General features: G+C 37.5%; 1 protein-coding gene across 2 annotated transcripts in view; it reads right to left on the minus strand.

The window, feature by feature from the left end:
- Positions 1–209: 209 nt before the first annotated feature.
- Positions 210–19975, minus strand: part of RYK (receptor like tyrosine kinase) — an 89769-nt gene continuing 70003 nt past the window's right edge. For both annotated transcript variants that reach the window (XM_079795666.1, XM_079795665.1), the window contains exons 14-15: positions 4490–4626; positions 210–2537 (exon numbers count right to left, since the gene is read on the minus strand). In XM_079795666.1, coding sequence (XP_079651792.1) covers positions 2426–2537; positions 4490–4626 — 249 coding nt within the window. In that variant the 3' untranslated portion in view covers positions 210–2425. The remainder of the gene's footprint in view (positions 2538–4489; positions 4627–19975) is intronic.

Genomic DNA, 19975 nt, shown 5'->3' on the forward strand with positions numbered 1-19975 from the left:
TGCTGTGTTCTTGGCATTCAGATCTCAACTCAAATGCCACCTGCTCAGAGAAGCCTGGCTAAATATTACATCTAAAGCTATAATAGCACTCTACTTTATTTTCATAGCACTTACCAAAACCTTAAGTTTATTATCGGCTTCTCCTAACCAGAATATAAGCCCTAGAAAGGGCAGAACCTCATCTGTCTTGTTCCCTGCAAATCTTAGAGCCAAATATACAGTGGGCACTCAATACATATATACTGAATAAAATAGCCAATCCTCCTTGCTTCTACAAATAAAATATTCTTATAATAGCGGTATCACAAGAAGAACAGAGGGGTGACTAGAGCCAGCTTATAATATCATGTCAGTGCTTTGTCAATTTGTTTATTTCCTATAAAAATATCATTTTCTGCAAAGTCTGCTCCGTGACATTCACAATCTATGACAAAACAACTGGAAGACCAGCCATGAAAATCCTTCAACTGCTCTTTTCTTCCTATGACTCCAAGTAGGTTGTCAAGAAAAATCTATTTAAATTCTTAAACCACCTACTATGAAATAAATATACATACATACAACAGCTTACAATCAAATTGATAAGGTTAAAGGCACCACCAGCCCAGCTAGTGGACAGCACCTCTACTACTCGCTAATTTGGGGCAGAAGTCAGATGTCAGTACTTTTTCTTTTGAGCTGACCTTGTACAAAGAACTGTGACTTCTAAACAGTGCACTAACCTGAACACAAAAAAAGGAATGCACTGAATGTTGGAAGGGAAGCCAGCGTTGTGCATAATACCATAGTTAGTGCTAAACAATATGTGTTGATTGGATGCCTTCTAAGATTGCAGGTTGTGAATGAAAACATCTATAACTTACAAAGAGTTCAAAGAGTTTTTTAAAAACTGGCCATTGAGTACTTCAAAACTGGTGTTGAGTACTTCAAAAAACCAAAGAGCCAGTGTTAATAAATCGTACATAGAAAAACCATGCTCTTGGCCTGTTTGTGACAGAGGACGGACTGTGTGAGCTATTTTTCCAAATGTGCTGCTAACTCATAAAGCTTCTTTAACAACAGCAAAGGCCTCCAACTGCTATGCATTCCCCCCTGTATACCTATGAGGATGGGAGTAGCGGGAGGCACCCTTAGGCCTAACCATCTAGGAGGCCCATTCAACTATGCATTAGGCCAACTATAACCAAGCACCAATACACACACACCTCTAATTCAAAGGTTCTGGAGAAAAGTGTCAGTGTTGTGACACTTCTTTGTAATCATAATTCCAACTTTTTATTGGAACCTGGAGGCTGAGCAGAGTTAGCTGTAATTGTATCAGGGGCTGGGAGCCTTAGCAAAACACCCATGAAATACAACATCTCATCTACCTGCTGCATGTTCACACCAATCATTGACTAGGAACGCTATTTTTAATACTGCCATAATAGAAAACAAATCCTTTAATTTTTCAAGTGTTTTAAAAAAACAATTTTATACTTGTCAGCCTAGAAAATAAGCACAAAATTTACCAGTTTACATTTTTTTAACTCACAACTTGAGCACCCGCTCTGTGCATAGCACTAGCCTAGGTGCTATAAAGGGATTCCTAACCTTAGAAACATGACTTCCCTCTCTGAAATTGTATCATCACCTTTTCCAGAGAGTGAAAATAAATAAAATCACCATTCTTTACTACTGACTTGCCCCAAACCTACTTCTGGCTCCTGGAAAAGCTAATTTCTGCCAAATTTATGATGTTTCAATGAACTCAACTCCTACTTCCTCAAAAAATAAAAAACCAGAACTCCTTCTCATTAAAAAAATAAAAAACAAACAATTTTCGACGAAAGGGTAGTTTCCATTTCTAATAAGTATTTTTTTATTTCTTTTTTTATTCTAGCTTTTCCGTTTTCTTTCTCCAATATTGCCTTTTCTTGTACAAGGCAAACCAGACATCTTTGTATGCTGTTTTTCTTTTCCTAAGAAAAAGTACTTCATCTCGAAGACAAACCATTCCCAAGACTAGTGATAAATATTTTAAAAACTTTAAAGGTGAATCACCTACATTTTACCTTGATGAATTAAAAAAAATAAAAAGCAGTTGGCACTAAAATGGCTATTCCAAGTGTTTAAACAATTTTAAAAACTGTTTATTTATTTTGTAAGAAGGTACCCCTAGTCCAAAGTAACTATGTTTTAAAAATTTTTGGCCAAAAAATTTACAAAAACCTTTTCAGTTCAACCTAATAAAAGTGATATCTAGAAAATATTCCCCATTATTAAGTCTGTCTTTAAAAGTTCAGATTCTAACGCATTTCTAAGGCACAGTGTTCTGGAAGACGAATGTGCTTCTGCTGGCGTCGCGGGATGGGTGAAGCATCCATGACTGGCTCCCAGTGAGCCTGGCGGGAACCTTCCGCCTGGACGCTGTGGGATGTGAGAGTCAAACATAGGCCCCCAGGGCTGCGTGGAACTCCGTGAGACACTGTACCAGCTGCTGGAACTTGGGCCTCTCCTCCGGATCCAAGGCCCAGCAACAAGCCATCACAGCAAATCTGCAGAGTGACAGAGATGGTACAGTGACGATGCAGTACTCCCAACTTTTTAGTAGATTTGATGCCAGTTATGTTTTCTGTCCACACATGGGCGTGGAGAGGATGACATATTAAAAATCAATCACCATTACTACCTGTTGGGAACTCTCAAATGAAAAGAAGCTAAAAGGAGTGATGTGAATTTTATATGTGGGTTTCAATTCTTCATAAGAGCATACCAAAATTTATCAGCAAATACAGAGATTTCATGTAAATACCTGTGTTATCCTGTATTTATGTTCTGAGAGAAAGAACCTGGAGGAAGAGGAAGCTTTAGCTAAGTTCTAAGAACCTTGGGTTTTCAGTAAAATCAGGGCAAACGCTGTCACCCTGCCGTGGTGTAGAAACCTCAGAGGATTCTAGAATGAGATGATACTCACCCCTGCACTCATCAACCCCTGACCGAGTCCCATTACAGGGGAAGCTGAGCTATGTGATGAAAGCAGAAAACAGGAACTATTTCACTTGCCAGCTCAAAACTTCTTTATATATCAATTGACACCAACTGGCACGGCAATATGACAATGAGAAAGTCTTTTTATAACTACACTAGTGGCCCAGTACACAAATTCGTGCACATTGAAAGGAAATTAATTAGAAAAAATATTTTAATATTGCTATTCGTCCTTTCTCTATAATAAAAGTGCCAACCAAATTCATGATCGACAATGACAGGTCAAAACACACACGTGTGATTGGTGCCAGCGAGAGCTTTATATGTATTGTGCATGCATGAGTTAACCTAGCCTTTTATATACATAGAATAAACTTGCTTAATTAGACCTGCTTTCTGATTTAGCTAAACTTTTTCCAGCCTAGTGAAGCACCCCAACTTCTCTTTCAGGTAATTGTCAGCAACACAGCAGTAAATGTCAACAAGAAGCAGATTATTATTGTAATCATACAGGGAGAACAAAGGGTAAAATATTTAACTGTAGCAGTGTTTTATTACATTCTGCACAGTGAGAAAACCTGAAGTCATTTTCAAGGTCCACCATTTCTTACTTCTTTTCAGTCAGGTCAAGTTTCTAAATCTCGGTTTTCTGGCTAATGAAAAGAAAATAGGGTTCCACTGATTCTCCTATCTACCTACACTCCAGGACTTCTGTGAGGCTCAAATGAGATGAGGCATGGGAAAATACTTCACAGACATTTGATTACAGTGTGAAATGTTTCCACATGGCTATAAAGCAAGCTGTGTTCCTAGGCTGAAGAAACTGCAAGGAGGCTAGTTGCTAGGGAGAGGAAGCCAGGTGTTGCTATGTGATGTCATTACCCAGTGCCCACAGCGACTGTTTCCGGGCTGGACTGGGCTGTGAGCCTCATTTTGCGCCATGGGGTCTTGGCAGCATTGGCTGTGATTTGGTGGGCTGTCACTCTGGGGTGGTGGTGGGGCCTGTGTCCCACTTGGGGGAAGCCGAATGTTGCTTTGTGGGTGCCAGCTCTGCAGCACTGTTTCTCTGTAAATAGCCAGTGCATGTCACGGCAGCTCCTGCATTGAGCGTCTGGCCCCTGATGGTCAGTGTGCGTCACAGCAACCGTTCGGATGGTCGGACACTTAGCATATTAGCCTTTTGTATATATAGATATGTCCTTAAGACTCTACTAGTATAAATAAAAGTCATCCTTCACTCTGCATAGAGTAACTCACATAATGTTCAGCGTTTTCTCACTACGTACATTAGTCTCTTGGATGGATTAAGTGCTACAAACGTAAGATGCAAAAAGTCCTAATGTCAAATGCATTAAAGAGTGGACGAGTCTGGCTGACTCCATGGTTGTCTGGAAGAGTCTAATTCACCTCTGAGGAGTCATTATTCTCAAAGGGAAGCCCCTGGACACCCGCTGCTTTTCTTTTATCCCAACATCGTGAAAGGAATGAAACCCATGTCTTCAAGTGCAGAAAAACTTACAGTTCATCAGGACAGTTGATAGGCTGGGCTATTCGGTAACCATCTTTCAGGTACGCGGCCATCTCAAAGGGGTCGATGTCCACATAGGGCGTTTGGCCCAGAGTCATGAGCTCCCACAGCGTCACTCCGAAGGCCCACTGAGGAGAAGGAAAGCACAGGAGGGGTATTTAGAACAGTTGTCAGAGTGCTGCTGCCCGAGACCAGGTACAGACCCAAAACAGCAGATTCACCAACTCTTACGGAAAGGCAAAATATTACCTACCACGCCCAGTTAGTTTATCTTGCTGGGACAAAAAAAAAGGCATTTTAGTGGATGCATCCTTTAATGTGAATATCATTAATCGATATTCTAAGGTGATTAGATGCATTGGAAAAAAATTTTTTACTATTGATTATAAGCCCACAACCCAAAACTGTTAATTACAGATTTTCCTAATATGAAACTTTGTTAGTTTAAATACTGTAGCTCGTATCCACAATTGAGAAGTGGAAAATGAATATGACTTTAACCTAACTAGAGGGAAGAGCATCCTGAATCAGTGAAATATGCAAAATATGTAAAATATAGAATGCCATGGTTTTTTTTTTTTACTACATTCACATAATTTATTTTATTTTTTTAAGATGTGATTTCTTTCTTTAAAATATATTTTATTGATGTTTTTACAGAGAGGAAGGGAGAGGGATAGAGAGTCAGAAACATCGATGAGCGAGAAACATCAATCAGCTGCCTCCTGCACACCCCCTACTGGGGATGTGCCCGCAACCAAGGTACATGCCCTTGACCGGAATCGAACCTGGGACCTTTCAGTCCACAGGCCGATGCTCTATCCACTGAGCCAAATCAGTTAGGGAATATTCACATAATTTAAATTAACAGGTGAAAGTACCCTGAGAAGGTATCTCCCAAGCTTGCTTGAGTAAAAGATCAGATTTATTTAAAAGTAACCTGTGAACTACTGCCAGGAGCAGCACTCCTAAGCAGAGGCCACAGTGCTCATTCCTGGTCCACCCTGGCTACCCCGTGGCTCCCGGAGTGTGTGGAGGGCAGGCAAGGTGTCCACACAGAGCTGCCGCCATGTGGCCGGGAAGGATGCACTGCGGGGGCTCCCACTGATCTGCTGCCACCTGTGAGCCCCAAGGTCAGAAAGGAGGCACAAAGGAGGACACCTGTGTACACTGGTATCGTATTTATATCCTTTCAAGTTCTAGAAGTTGTGTGTCCTGTATCTCACTTAAGTTTCACAACAAACGGGTGAGAATCACTGGCAGCCTGATTTTACAGGTGAAAAAACTGAGGCTGAGAAATAACTTGCCTCAAAAACTTTTGAATGAAGGAGAAAAAAAAATAGAAAAAAAAAAAGAAAAGGAAAAAAACACACAAGACAAAAACAAGTCTGTTTTCAAAATCTGAGTATAGTGCATTAAATTTTATGTTACTATTTTTTCAATAACATATTCTTGAAATACTCCCTAAAATACACGTGTTTTTTTTAAAAAAAACCTCTATTAAAGAAAAGCTTTATTTCTTATCATAATCTTTGTAAACAAAAAAACAATGGAACAATATCTTACAGAATTTTTTTTTAATATTTTATTGATTTTTTACAGAGAGGAAGGGAGAGGGATAGAGTCAGAAACATTGATGAGAGAGAAACATCGATCAGCTGCCTCCTGCACACCCCCTACTGGGGATGTGCCCACAACCAAGGTACATGCCCTTGACCGGAATCGAACCTGGGACCCTTCACTCCACAGGCCGATGCTCTATCCACTGAGCCAAACCGGTTTTGGCATATCTTACAGAATTTTAAAAAAACTGCTACTGGAGAATACTATACCAAATCAAAATATACTTCAAAAATGAAAGCAAACTACAGTTTTTCAGACAAACAAAAGCTGAGCGAATGTCACCAGTGGGCCTGCACTGCAAGACCCAGGAGAGCAGCTCTTCACGTGGAAAGAAAGAACCCTAGACAGAAACGTGGACCTGCACAAAGAATGGAGAGAGTGCTGAAAACCTACGAGTAACAACTAGGTATTTTTTCTCTTGTGAAAATGTCCTTCCTAGATTGTTTACAGCAACAACAGCAACCCTGTATTGTGGGGTTTATAATATCTAGAGAAGTACAATGCATGCCCATGATAGCACTTAAAGGGTGGAAGGAGGTGAGTGGAAATATTTTATTGCAAGCTGCTTATATTAAACATGAAGTGGCAGAATACTATTTGAAAATAGGTCTATATTGTAAACCCTACAACAGGTTTCCCAACCTCAGCCCTCATGATACCGTGGGACGGGTAATTCTTTGTCGCAAGAGGTTTTGTGTTTTGGAGGATGCTGCATAAGCACCCCAAGTTGTGATAATAAAAACGCCTCCAGACATTGCCAAATATCCCCTGGCTGGGGGTTGTGGGTGTGGGGTATGGTAAATTGCCCCTGGTTGAGAAACACTAAAGTAGACTGATCAAAGAAATAAAGACACGGATTACCAATATCAGGAATGAAACAGGGAATGTCATTTCAGGTCCTATGGACATAAAAAAAAATATTATGAACTCAGCTTTATGCCAATAAATGTAATGTTAGATGAACAAATTCCTTGAAATACACAAATTACCAAAACAGACACAAGAACAACTTGAAAATACTTATAGCCCTATACCTAGTAAAGAAAGAGTTCATAATTAAAAATCTTTCCACACACAAAAAACTATGTATCCAGTTTCACTGGGTGAATTCTATCCAACTTGAAAGAAAAAAACAAACAAAAAACAAATCTGTATTAGTTTCTTAGAGCTGCCACAACGAAGTGCCATAAACTGGGTGGCTTAACAGAATTTACTTCCTCACAGCTCTGCAGGCTAGAAGTCCAGCACGAAGGGGAAGCCCATGGGGAGCATCCTTCCCGGCCTGTTCCTAGTTCTGGTGGTTTGCTGGCAATCCTTGGTGAAATGTAGCTGAAACGTTTCAATCTCTGCCTGTTCTCAAATGACATTCTTCCCTCGAATATCATGTTGGTGTATTTTCTTGTATTAGTCATATTGGATTAAAAAGTCCACCCTAAATAAGTATGACTTCATCTTAACATTTTATTGCAATGACCCTATTCCCAAATAAAGTCACATTCTGAGATACTGTGCCTATTTTGTGGGTGTGTTGCGGGGCGGGGGGGTGGGGGGGGCACACAATTCAATCCACAACACAACCCTACACTAACTCTTTTGGAAGGAGGGAACACTTCTAAACTCATTCTGAGGCCAGCATTACCAGAAATACCAAAACCAAAGAGTTCAGCCTTTGGGCACTTGGTATCTTTTTCATTAACAGTGACCATCAGGGAGCAGCAATGGCCAGCCTTGGGATCTGTGCTTTTTGGTGGTGGTGGAGTGGGGGGACAGGAAATTGATGGAGATGGAAGGAACATTTTAAATCTCCATAGAAGCAGAGCCTACTGGTTTAAGGGGAACATTCTAGTCCACTTAAAAATGAAAAAATGCTGTCAAGTTAATGAAAGTTAAAGGAAGCTTCATGCTTACATACAGGTATTTATTTGTCTACTTTAATACCTTCCTCTCTATGAACTTTTAGTACTGACACTGATTAGTACAAATGATGCTTAATTTTTAAAAGTGTGTCCAACTTCCACCGGGAAGGTAGTTCCCTACACAGAATAGAATCCAAAGAAGGGAAACTGGTTAGAAGGGATTTCCCACCCAAGGAGCAGCTGTGGGGAAGGATAATCAATCCAAACCAGATTTTGGAGGAAGAAATGGTGGGAAGTGATAACAAATGAATACTGCCACTTTGTACACGAGAATAGCTCCACCTTGACGAGGGAGGAACGTTCTAACAACTTCGGACCGTAAGGGACTTTCACAGTCATGTTAGTGGTGTCCGAGGCCTGGAGTGTGCACAGGTATTGCAACAGTTCAAAGAGTAGAAACTGAATTTTAAAAATTACTTCTTTTGCATTGTTTGAACACGTTATCATCGCTGAGCACTCACCCAAGGTCCTCATATTAAAAACTGCAATGCTAATAAATGCCAAAAAAAGGACAATAAAGCCAAAGGGTGCACTGCAGTTTCACTGCCTTAAAAGCCAACAAGTGATTAATTGCATGTTGGCTCACCAGCCCTTCAAAAAAAACCAAGACCAATAGCACAAGGATGATTTGTGGAAAACTTGTTCTCTGCAAGTCTTCTGATAACTGAACCATTTAAAACTCAGACAGACTTATTCTATAATTTCCTTGTGTTTGACGTCATTGGAAAGGGAGTGATAAGAAGGTCAAGTTGTTTTTTCCAGAGTTTTATAAAAGGCTGCTGCTACCGTTAGAAGGGTCTCAAGGTCTGGGCCATTCTTACTCAGTGCTATTCTTACTAAATGTTAAAATGTGGTTGAGTATTTTGCAGATGCAGCTGTAAACAGAAAGAGCTGACAGGAACTCAACCGGATAAGGAAAGCCCATTACAATGAAGAAATCAACATGTATTTGACCACATAGTGTATATAAGCAATGCCTAAGCCTCCCTGCAGAGAGGCAAAGCTATGGCTTCGAGTCCCATCTTCTTCACTTGCTGAAAGAAAACAAAACTACCTTGCAACAGCCCTGAACCCCTTGAGTTCTGTAACGCTATGTCCATTTAAAGAACGTTTAGAGAATAACAAGTTCTATTCATTTTATTCCTCTTCTCACAACTTATGTTATTTTATAGATTTTAAATATACAGGATATAAAGCATTCTTTTCAACTAACAATGTATTCTGATGTGACTTGTCAAAACGGTATAAATAAAATTATTTTTTACTCTATTATGTCATGTTAACTAACGCTGGGGCTACTAAGAGATTTCCATGCTGTTACTTCAGGAACTTAAAATGCAAGGCTGACCTCAGTATACTACATGGATGAGAAAAAGAAGTTGTCAAATTCTTGATTATTCCATCTGACCACAGTAAGAGCATAATTAAGTGTTCTATGGCTAGGCCTTTCTGTTAATACTAGGTACCTAACATCCCTTTCTCGTGGAAAGTGGAAATGGGTTCCAATCCTACCAAAGTGCAATTAATGTAACCTGGGCCAAGCGCTTTCCAAGCCTGACTAACAAGAATTATCTGGGGTGCTTGTTTAAAGTACAGACTTCCCAGTCCTATCTTGAAAGTTCTGAGGCCTGGAACACAGTATTTTTAACAAGAATCCTAGCTGTGTCTTAAGATCCAGCAAATTCAGGCACTCGTCTTAGATATGTTAGCAGAGGTGGTCAGATAGCAAAGACAGTTTTCATTTTTATTGTAGTATGGCCGACATACAATGACCTGCCTGCACATAAAGTGTTCGATTTGTAAGTTCTGACCTACGTATACACCCCAGAAACCACTGCCACATCAAGAAAATAAACACCTCCATAATCTCCAAAAGATTCTTCCTGCTCTAATCCTTGTCCTTTCACTCCTACGTAACCATCTGCTTTCTGTCATTAGAGATGTTTGTATTTTCTAAAATTATACATAAATGCAATTATTTAAACTGTATACTTTTTTCTTTTTTGCCGAGCTTCTTTCAATCAGAATAAGGATTCTGAGATTTATCCCTGGCGCAGCATGTTTCAACAGTTCATCCTTTTTCGTTGTTGAATAAGTAGTCCATTGTATGAATATAGTGATTTGTTTATCCATTTACCTGTTGATGGACATCTGGATTATTTCCAGGTTCAGCTACTAAAAATAAAGCTGCTGTGAACATTTGTGTACAAGTATTTGTAAGGACATACGCTTTCATTTATCCACCAGCAAAATGACTGATGTGGTACATATATGTTTAACTTTTTAAGAAACTGCCAAACTGTTTTCCAAAGTGAATGTACAAATTAGATATCCACCAGCGGTGTAAGAGCTATAGTTCCTCCATATCCTTGTAAACACTTCGTCTTCTCCATTTTAGTCATACTGGTGGGTGTGTAATGGTATTTCATTGTGGTTTCAGTTTGCCCTTTCCTGATGACTAATGATGTTGACCCTATTTTCATGTGATTATTTGCCATTCATATATCTTTGCTGGTGAAGTGTCTCTTCAAATATTTGCCCATTTTTGCCTTGGGTTGCTTTTTTATTACTGAGTTTTGAGAGTACTTTTACATATTCTGTATATATGTCCATTATCAGATATGTGTTGCAAATATTTTTCTCCGTATGACTTGTCTTTTCATTCTCTTAACACTGTATTTCAAAAACAACAAATTTAAAATTTTTATGTAGTCTAAATTGTTCTTTTATAGATCTTGGTGTCTTTATCTATGAAATCTTTAACACAAGATTTTCTTCTCTATGTACTTTTCTAGACATTTTATAGTTTTAGATTTTAAATTTGGTTTATAGTCTATTGAGTTAATTTTTGTGTATGGAGGAAGGTATGGATCCAAGTTCATTTTTCTGTAGCTGGATACCCATTGCTCCAGGATTGTGTGTTTAACAGAAAATTCCCTCTCCACTGAATTGCCTTTGCACTTTTCTTGCAAATTAGTTGGCCATACATTATGTGGGTCAACTTTTAGATACTTTATTTTGTTCCACTAATCTGTCTACCTTAAGGCTAACACAAAACTGTCTTGGTTACTATAATTTGAAATCAGACCTCCAATTCTGTTCTCTTTTCAAAGCTGTAGTGGCTACGCTAGGTCCTATGTATGTTCACATGAATTTTAGAATCAACCTGCCAATTTCTACCAAAAAAATTAAAAAGCTTGCAAAGATTTTCTTTGGGACTATGTTAAATCTTTATGTCAACTTAGAGAGAACAAACATCTTAACAATGAGTTTTCTAACTAGTAAACATGGTATAATTTTCCATTTACACAGGTCTTTATTTCTCATAAGGATGTTTTATAGCTTTCATTGTATAGGTCTTCCCATGTTTTGTCAGATATATTCCTAAGAATTTCATATTTTTGATGCTTTTTATGTTAAAAAAACAACCCTTTGATTTCTGATTTTTCATTAGTGTACAGTAATCCAATGAATTATTGTGCATTGATCTTGTATCCTAAAATCTTTATAAACACATCTGTTAGTTCTAGTAGCTATTTTGTATATCTCATTGGTTTTCTTCATAGATGGTCATATCCACAAATAGTACTTTTTCCTGTCCAATCTTTTATTGCCTTTTATTTCCTCTTCTTGCCTTAGTGTGCTGGCTGAAACCTCAAGTACAATACTGAAGAGAAGTAATGAGAGCTGGGATCCCTTTTGTCCCTGTTATCAGGTAAAGAGCATTCTGTCTCTCAGCAGTAAGTATGATGTTAGCTGTAGATTTTGGTTTTTGTAGATGCCCTTCATCAGATTGAGTTCTCTTCTATTCCTAGACTGCTAACAATTTTTATTAGGAATGAATTTTGAATTTTCTTCTAATTCTTTTCTGCATCTACTGAAATGATCATCTGGTTTTTCATTTTTAGTGTGTTAATACAGAAAATTGCCCTGTTTGATTTTCAAATGGTAAAACAAACTTGTATTCTTAGGATAAAGCCTATGTGGTCATATTATTTTTAAAATATATTTTTGAATTCTATTTACTAAACTTTAGGTTAAAATTTTTGAATTTAGGATCATGAGGAATAATGAGCTATAGTTTTCTCATCTTTGTCTGATATTGTTTCAGGTAATGCTAACCTTATAGGATGAATTAGAAAGTATTCTTTCCTCAATTTTCTGAAAATTATATAGAATATGTATTTTTTTTTCCTGGAATGTTTGAGATACTCAACAGTGTTCTAGAATTCACTATGGACCTGGAGTTTTCTTTTAGGACAGGCTTTTAATTAAAGATCCAGTTTATTTAATAGGTATATAGGGCTATTCTAATGATCTACTCCCTGAGTGAGCTTTGAAAGTCCTTATCCCCCAAAGAATCTGTCCATGTCTAAATTTATTGGGAAACAGCTGTTCATAATATTTTACTACTGAATACCTATGAGAATCTATAATGATATTACCTCTTACTCATTATATTGTTAATTTGCAACTTCTTTTATTTTTTTCTTAGTCTGGAAAGAGATGGTTAATGATATACTCAAATGAGTTAAGCATTGGTTTCACTGATTTTCTCTCTTGTTTTTCTGTTTTGCATTTCACCCTCTTCTGTTAAATCTTTATCATTTCCCTTTACCTACTTACTTGGTTTTAAATTTGTTCTTTTTCTAGTTTTTTAAGGTGAAAATTAAGATTACTAATTTGAGACTTTTCTCCTTTTCTAATATTGATGTTTAATAGTATATATCCCCAAATTTTTGAAATGTGTTTAATTCAAGTCTAAATACTTTGTAATTTTCCTTTTGCTTTTTTCTTTGACACATGAGTTATCTAGAAGTATATTATTTAGTTTCTAAATATTTGGGGATTTTCTAGATTCCTATTTTTTATTTTTAAATTAATTATACTATATTCATAAAACCCTATTTTTATGAATTAAATCTTTTTTAATTTATTGACTTGTTTTATGGCCCAGAATATGGTCTAGCTTAGTAAACATTCTATGTGCTCTTGAAAAGAATATGCATTCTGCTGTTGTTGGAATGGAGTGTTCTATAATTGTTAATTAGATCTAGTTGGTTGACATTGTCATTCAACTTACTGACTTTCTATTTGATCACTTATTGAGAGGGCTTGGAAATGTTTTCAATGATCTTTTAAAGAGATATAAATAGTAAGAAAAAATCTTACGTATTACCCATGCAGTTACCATTTCTGGTGCCCTTTGTTCCTTTGTATGGATCCGTATTTCCACGTGGTATCATTGGTTCCTAAAGGATTTCCTTCAACATTTCTTGTAGTGTGGGTTTGCTGGTGATGGATTTTTTTAGCTATTTTGTTCTGAAAAAGTCTTTATTTCTCTTTCATTTTTGAAAGATACTTTTCCTGGGTATAGAACTCTATGTTCATAGCTTTTTCTTACAGTGCTTTAAAAACATTGCTTCACTGTTTTCTCTCTTGCATTGCTTCCAATGAGGTATTTGCTTCCATCCTTTCCCTGGTTCCTTTGTTAAACATATTAACATGTATTGTTGTTTTTCTGGCTGCTTTTAATATTTTCTCTTTATCACTAGTTTTGAGCAATTTGACTATGTGCTGTGGTTTAGTTTCTTCAGGCTTCCTGTTTGGGGTTTGCCGAGTCCTTAGATCTATGGGGTTATATTTTTCCTAAAATCTGGAAATATTTCAGTGGTTACTTCTTCTTTATTCTTTCTATCCACCCGACCCTCCACTCATGTCTTTGGGGACCTCAATTACACATATATTCAGCTAACTGAAGCTGTCAACCAGCTCAATAAGAGAGCCTTCTTCAGGAATTTTCTGTGTCTTCTCTCTCCTTTCTCTTGCTTTACCCCCATCTCAGAAGGGAGATAGACTTCCTCTTGTACCAAGACTGTATCTTTACCTGGACTCCTGGGCGCATTCACCCATCATCTCTTAGACCTTCCCTCCAATCACCACGTTTCCAACCTCTTTCTCCCTATTGCTTACCTGGCCTAAAAACAAACCTAACAACCCAATATAATAAAAACAAAACACAAAAATAACAAAATAGAGCCTCTCTTGATCCTGCCATCCCATCAAGCTATGATCTTTCCATTTCTCTTCATAGCTGAACTCCAAAGTGTAATACATTTATTGCCGCCATCTTTTCACTTTCCACAGTGTCAAATATCAATCTATCTTTAATGATTTACTAAAGTTGCTTGTTTAAAAGCCTCTTTCTTCACCCCCCCCCCCCAATGATATCCTCATTCTTTCTGACCACTGCAAATATGTTTACAGACTAGATTCTCCTTGAAACTATTTTCTTCCCTGGCTTCTATGACACAGCATTCTCTAGATTCTCTTCCTATCTCTCCATTTTCTTTCTTTTCTCACTAATTAAAAATAAACATTTCCTATCCCCTTGGCTTTCTTCTCTCTAGATATTCACTACTTCTGGGGTCAAATGCTCTTGTTCATTCAATCATCACTTTTAGGAAGTTAATGTCCAGTTTCTAATATCCTGCTTCTATGCCTTTACAGAATTCCAGACCCACATTCTTGAACTCAACATGCCCCATATCAAATTAATCATGTTTCCCCAAACCAGATATTCTACCCACTGTCTTCAATTATGTTATATCTTAACAGTGGCTTAGGATTTATTGCAACAGCGGAACTAAATAAAAGTACAAATCAAAGATTGCATTCAAGTTTTCAGAAACATGGGCCCTGAGTAAAAAGGCACAGTAGACATTTATGCAATAGATCTAATAGTTAAAAGGGTAGGTGGGTGGGGGAGTTCTAGCCACAAAGGTGAATTAATAAATCATTTACTCAGATAATAACTGTGGTCAAGAGAACAAATGGGATATCTGATGGGAAGTCTGTGGGAGTGGGACAAGGAGAAATGTGAAGATTCAACATGGAAATAGAGAGAAGAGGCCAGTGTAAGGCCATTCAGGACTCTTACACAGTCAAGTACACAGCTCTCCAAAGATAAGATCAGTACTGCTGGCTGAGACTGTTCTTAAAATAAATGACCCCAAAAGCATATATATGGATGTCAACTTCAATTCTGTGACTATGGAACATCTGCTAAGGGAAAATAAGTAAGGCAGCGTTCCCATTGCCCATTCTGGGGAGAATGACTTGTCCATAAATATATAAGGCAGAATGTGATAGGTGGTGTTAGGTAGGTACAAAAGTCTCTGGGGAATCAAAAAAAGACAAAATCAAAGGTCATAAAGGGCCTTGGCAAGGTGGTTTAGTTGGTTGAAGCGTGGTCCCATGCACCAAAAGGTTGCAGGCTTGATCCCCGGTTGGGGAGTATGGGAGGCAACTAACTGACCAATGTTTCTCTCTCTAAAATCAATGAAAAACATCCTCAGGTGAGGATTTAAAAAAAAAAAAAAAGGTCATAAAAGGCCTTGGTATGTTTGGAACCAGCAGGAATTCCAGATTTGCTGAAATGCAGAATATAAGGAAATGTACAGGGGATTTATGAAGCTAAAAAAGGACAAGGACACTAAGATTAAGGAACAGGGGCTCTAAAAAACAGGGGAAGGAGTTTGGATCTTCAAGCCTTCACTTTGAAGATCAAACCATCATGGAGAAATATTCCTAGCAGTGGAAGATTGAGTTTACTGGACTTATTAACATTAAGCAATTTTCACAAGTTTTCAAATCTGACACTCCACTGTGTACAAGATACAGGCTTTATTAGAGAATACTAAAGGCCCGGTGCATGAAAATTCATGCACTGGAGGGGGGGTCCTTCAGCCCAGCCTGCCCCCTCTCACAGTCTGGGAGTCCTCAGGGGCGGGAGGCGACCCCGGCGATCAGGGGAAGGCGACGCCCCCATCACACCTCTGCTGCTGCCACTGCCGGCAGCGCAAGCTTCGGCCGGCCCTGGTTACCTGAGCCTGAGGCGGCCCTGGGCAGCTGGGCAGCCACCAACCGAGGCTTGCCTGTGCCTCAGGCCGGCCCTGGGTGGCTGGGGGGCTGAGGGGACTGGGCGCCGCCATCTTGTGGCTGTGGGCACCACCATCTTTGAGGGCGTGGGAGTCAATTAGCATATTCCCACCTTATTGGCTGTGGGCACCACCATCTTTGAGGGCGGGGCAGTCAATTAGCATATTCCCTCCTTATTGGCTGTGAGCGCTGCCATCTTTGCAATGGCATGAGGGTCAATTAGCATATTCCCTCTATTAGATAGGATATCCCTTCTAAATATTCAATTTTTTAAGATTTTATTATTCTGTGAATTTTAATTTTTCAGACACATTTTCTAGGCCTTTTCAATAACTATAACTGAAATACCTGGTATACATCTACAAGATTATGTTTCTCTAAAAAAGTTTTACTATTTAAACTTTAAGATCCAATAAATTTATACAAGTAACCCTTGAAGGTATTGGGTCCTTTTAATAATTCTTCAATGTAACTATTAACTAAAAGTCTTAATACTCCTCCAGATTTTATCACTGTGGCTAATATTTTTTTTATTCCAGCTAAACAAACATACCCAGATGTACAATGACTATATAAAATGCATTGATTGCATCTCATATCAAATTTAGTATGTGTTGCTAACACAACTTCAAAAATGAGCTATCTTTAAGCATAGTATTACACGTGACTGAAAAGATACTCCTTATGCTGTAAATCTGTCCTAGGATCTGTGATTAGGGAAGACAGAAGAGCCAACATTGGATGCCTACCAGGCCGTCATACATTTCTGAAATTTACGGCATGTCCCTCCACTGCCCCAGATGCTTAGACACTGCTCCACCAGAGCACTGGGTCTATCTGAAGGGAATGTTACATACAAAGGGCAGGGCAGGAATGTTAACAAGATCTCTTAAGGAAAATATCTATTCTTAGGGAGAGCCAAACACAGGAGGAAATACATCAAGGGCAATTACTCAATCAAAAAATAGCAACTAGTCACCTCTGAAAATATATTAACTGTTCTTGAAGTAAATCCATTTATTCCTCATTCCCAGGAAATATTAGGTCTAATAAATACTTTTAAATAAAACTAAACAATATCTTCTTAATTTTAAACTTCAAATCTTTATTTCCTAGTGTCTGAAAGATACTATCACCTCTTTAGCTTTTCCTTAATATCTTTATATCAATTCCTCTTAACCTGAATTTAATATTTAAACAGTAAGTATAAGATTGTTGATGTATAAAATCTGCAACCATAATGACAGCAAATACATATTAAGCATCTAAGCATTATTCTAAAATTAATAATGAAGATAAAAAATAAAACAAATAGTTTTCTAGAGGGATTGAGGGGAAAAAAGAAAAAGAGCTCATGGACACGGATAACAGTGTGGTGACTGTGTGGGCTGGGGAGGGTATAGCGGAGATAATGGTGATGGGGGAAAAAGGATTCTCTGAAAAGTATGGTTTTGTCTTTGATACTAGAGTAGTTCTAGGTCAAAAGACCAATCCTCATGGGTAAGTTATGAATATGAGTTTTTCCTGCTCAGGTCTGCTCAGGGCGTGGCAATGACTTTCCAAGGGACTGGGTAGTGCTTACGAGTAATAAGAATTATTCTGCTATAAATGTCCTACCTAGGTAACTTTATAGATTTCCCTCCTCTAGGTAATGTTTCATGTTTACAAAATAAACAGTATAGAAGCCCTGCACCCTAAAAACTGTTCAAATATCTTGAAGGATCTCCTTGTGGCCATAAACCACACTGATGTGATTAGCATTAAAACCATTTCCTTGACTTGTTTATCCCAAGAAAATGCTTTTTAAACACAATGTAATACCATAAAGACAAGAAAACCAACAAGAACGAAACTGTTAATTGTGCATTCTTGATTGCATTTAGTCTCTTAATAAAAGATAATCTTTTAACAGAATTGTTAGCTACTATAATTAGCTAAATAATTCAAAGAAGATATAAATCAAAAAATTATTTTCAAATAAAGGAAAAGAAAGTCACCAAAAAAATCTATGATGGAATTCACATCTGATGAAAACAGAATAAAAACAATATCCAGAAATTCTTAAGAATGCCCATGATGATATCATAGCTTAAAATAATGTTTGAAAGAGATTTATAACTAGTCAAATCTAGTTGTGCGCATTTCCTAAGTTCAACAGTTAGAAGCTGATATTAGCTTTATAAGAATCTTGACATATTGAAATATAGAATCTTTCCATTAAAAATTGTGAAAACACAATCCAGAGATACAATGTATTATTTGTATGATGGAAAACATTAGTATATTCCTAAAAAAAATCATGTAGAGTTTTTAACTATAAAAAAACCCACAAAAATGTTAAAAGGACAAAGAAAATGCCCCCTCCAAGGCAGTAATATAATTAGTTGTTACATTTATACCCAAAATATGTATTTTACATGTGTAGAGACTCTGGTGGGAGTGAGGTTATATTACCTGCTTTGCATGTGAATCTGCATGATGTTTTTCAGCCCAAAAGCAGAAAATTAAGTGTAGTTTTTAAATTCCCAACTCCATCCATAAAGAAAAAAAACATAATAATTATACCTATACATTTTTTCTGATTTATACTATTATTTTTTAAATATATTTTGAATTATAGTTAACATACAATATTATATTAGTTTCAGGTATACAATACAGTGACACAATATTTATATACCTTATGAAGTGATCCACAGTAAGTCTAGTAACCATCTGTCCCTCACAAAGTTATTACAATATTATTAATAACTTTGCTGTTATTACAATATTATTAATAACTATTTCCTATGCTGTACATTATATTCCCAAACAGTTATAACTGGAATTTTGTATTTCTTAATTACCTTCCCTTTTCTATTAATCCTCCCACTTATCTTCCCCTCTGGGAACCATCAGTTTGTTCTCTGTATCTATGGGATCATTTCTGTTTCATTTGTTTCACATTTTTCTTTTTTAAAACATGGTGTTTGTTTTTAATGTTTTTATTGATTTCAGAGAGGAAGGGAGAGGGAGAGATAGAAACATCAATGATGAAAGAGGATCATTGATCGGCTGCCTCTTGCACGCCCTCTACAGGGGATCGAGCCTGCAACCCAGGCATGTGCCCTGACTGGGAATCAAACCGTGTCCTTCTGGTTCGTGGGTTGACACTCAACCACTGAGCCACACTGGCCAGGCCACACAGCTTTATATTTAATCTCTTCATTAAGAGCAGTACATATTGCATTTGGATGGTGAATTATCTTTCCTTTTTATCAAGTAATTTTTATTGTTATTATCATTGATGTGGCTGACATAAGAATTCAAAAAAGTATTCAATCCTATGAAACTGAAAAGCAGGATTTTTACACTAACAGCCACATCATAGTCTTAGGAAACAGAGGGGTATTCCTCTTCCTTTAAACCTCAATTATCCAAGGCAAAACATATTTGGGAGGTTCAATATCCAGTCAGGGCACATGCCTGGGTTTCAGGCTCGATCCCCAGTAGGGGGCATGCAGGAGGCAGCCCATTGATGATTCTCTCTCATCATTGATGTTTCTATCTCTCCCTCTCTCTTCCTCTCTGAAATCAATAAGAATATATTTAAAAAAAAACAAAAAAAAACTGTTTTAAAGCCAAAGTTAAACCTGTTTCCCCCCACACCCTATAAACAAAGTTTTGCTTAATGTAGAAACTGGTGAAGAATTCCAGCTACGATTCAGAACTCCTGACTAAAGATTTGGTAACCCTAAAAACAAGCACCCTAAAAACAAGTACAGTTGGTCCTTACTGTCATTCAATACAGCCGCTGTGTGCTGGCCGAAACTCCAATTCTGTTTTCTCTTTTTATATTATTTGAGAAAAATCAAAAACAAAAAAACAACCCTCCCCCGCTAAAGAAAAGTTCCAAGTTTTCTTTAGATACTTTGCATATTTGTACGGTTTTACTTGAAATTGTAACTTCTTGACAATGTTAGAGAAGTTTTATTCTATTATGAAAGCTCTGAGAAAA

Source organism: Cnephaeus nilssonii (assembly GCF_951640355.1).
Source record: "Cnephaeus nilssonii genome assembly, chromosome: 17".
NCBI lineage: Eukaryota > Metazoa > Chordata > Mammalia > Chiroptera > Vespertilionidae > Cnephaeus > Cnephaeus nilssonii.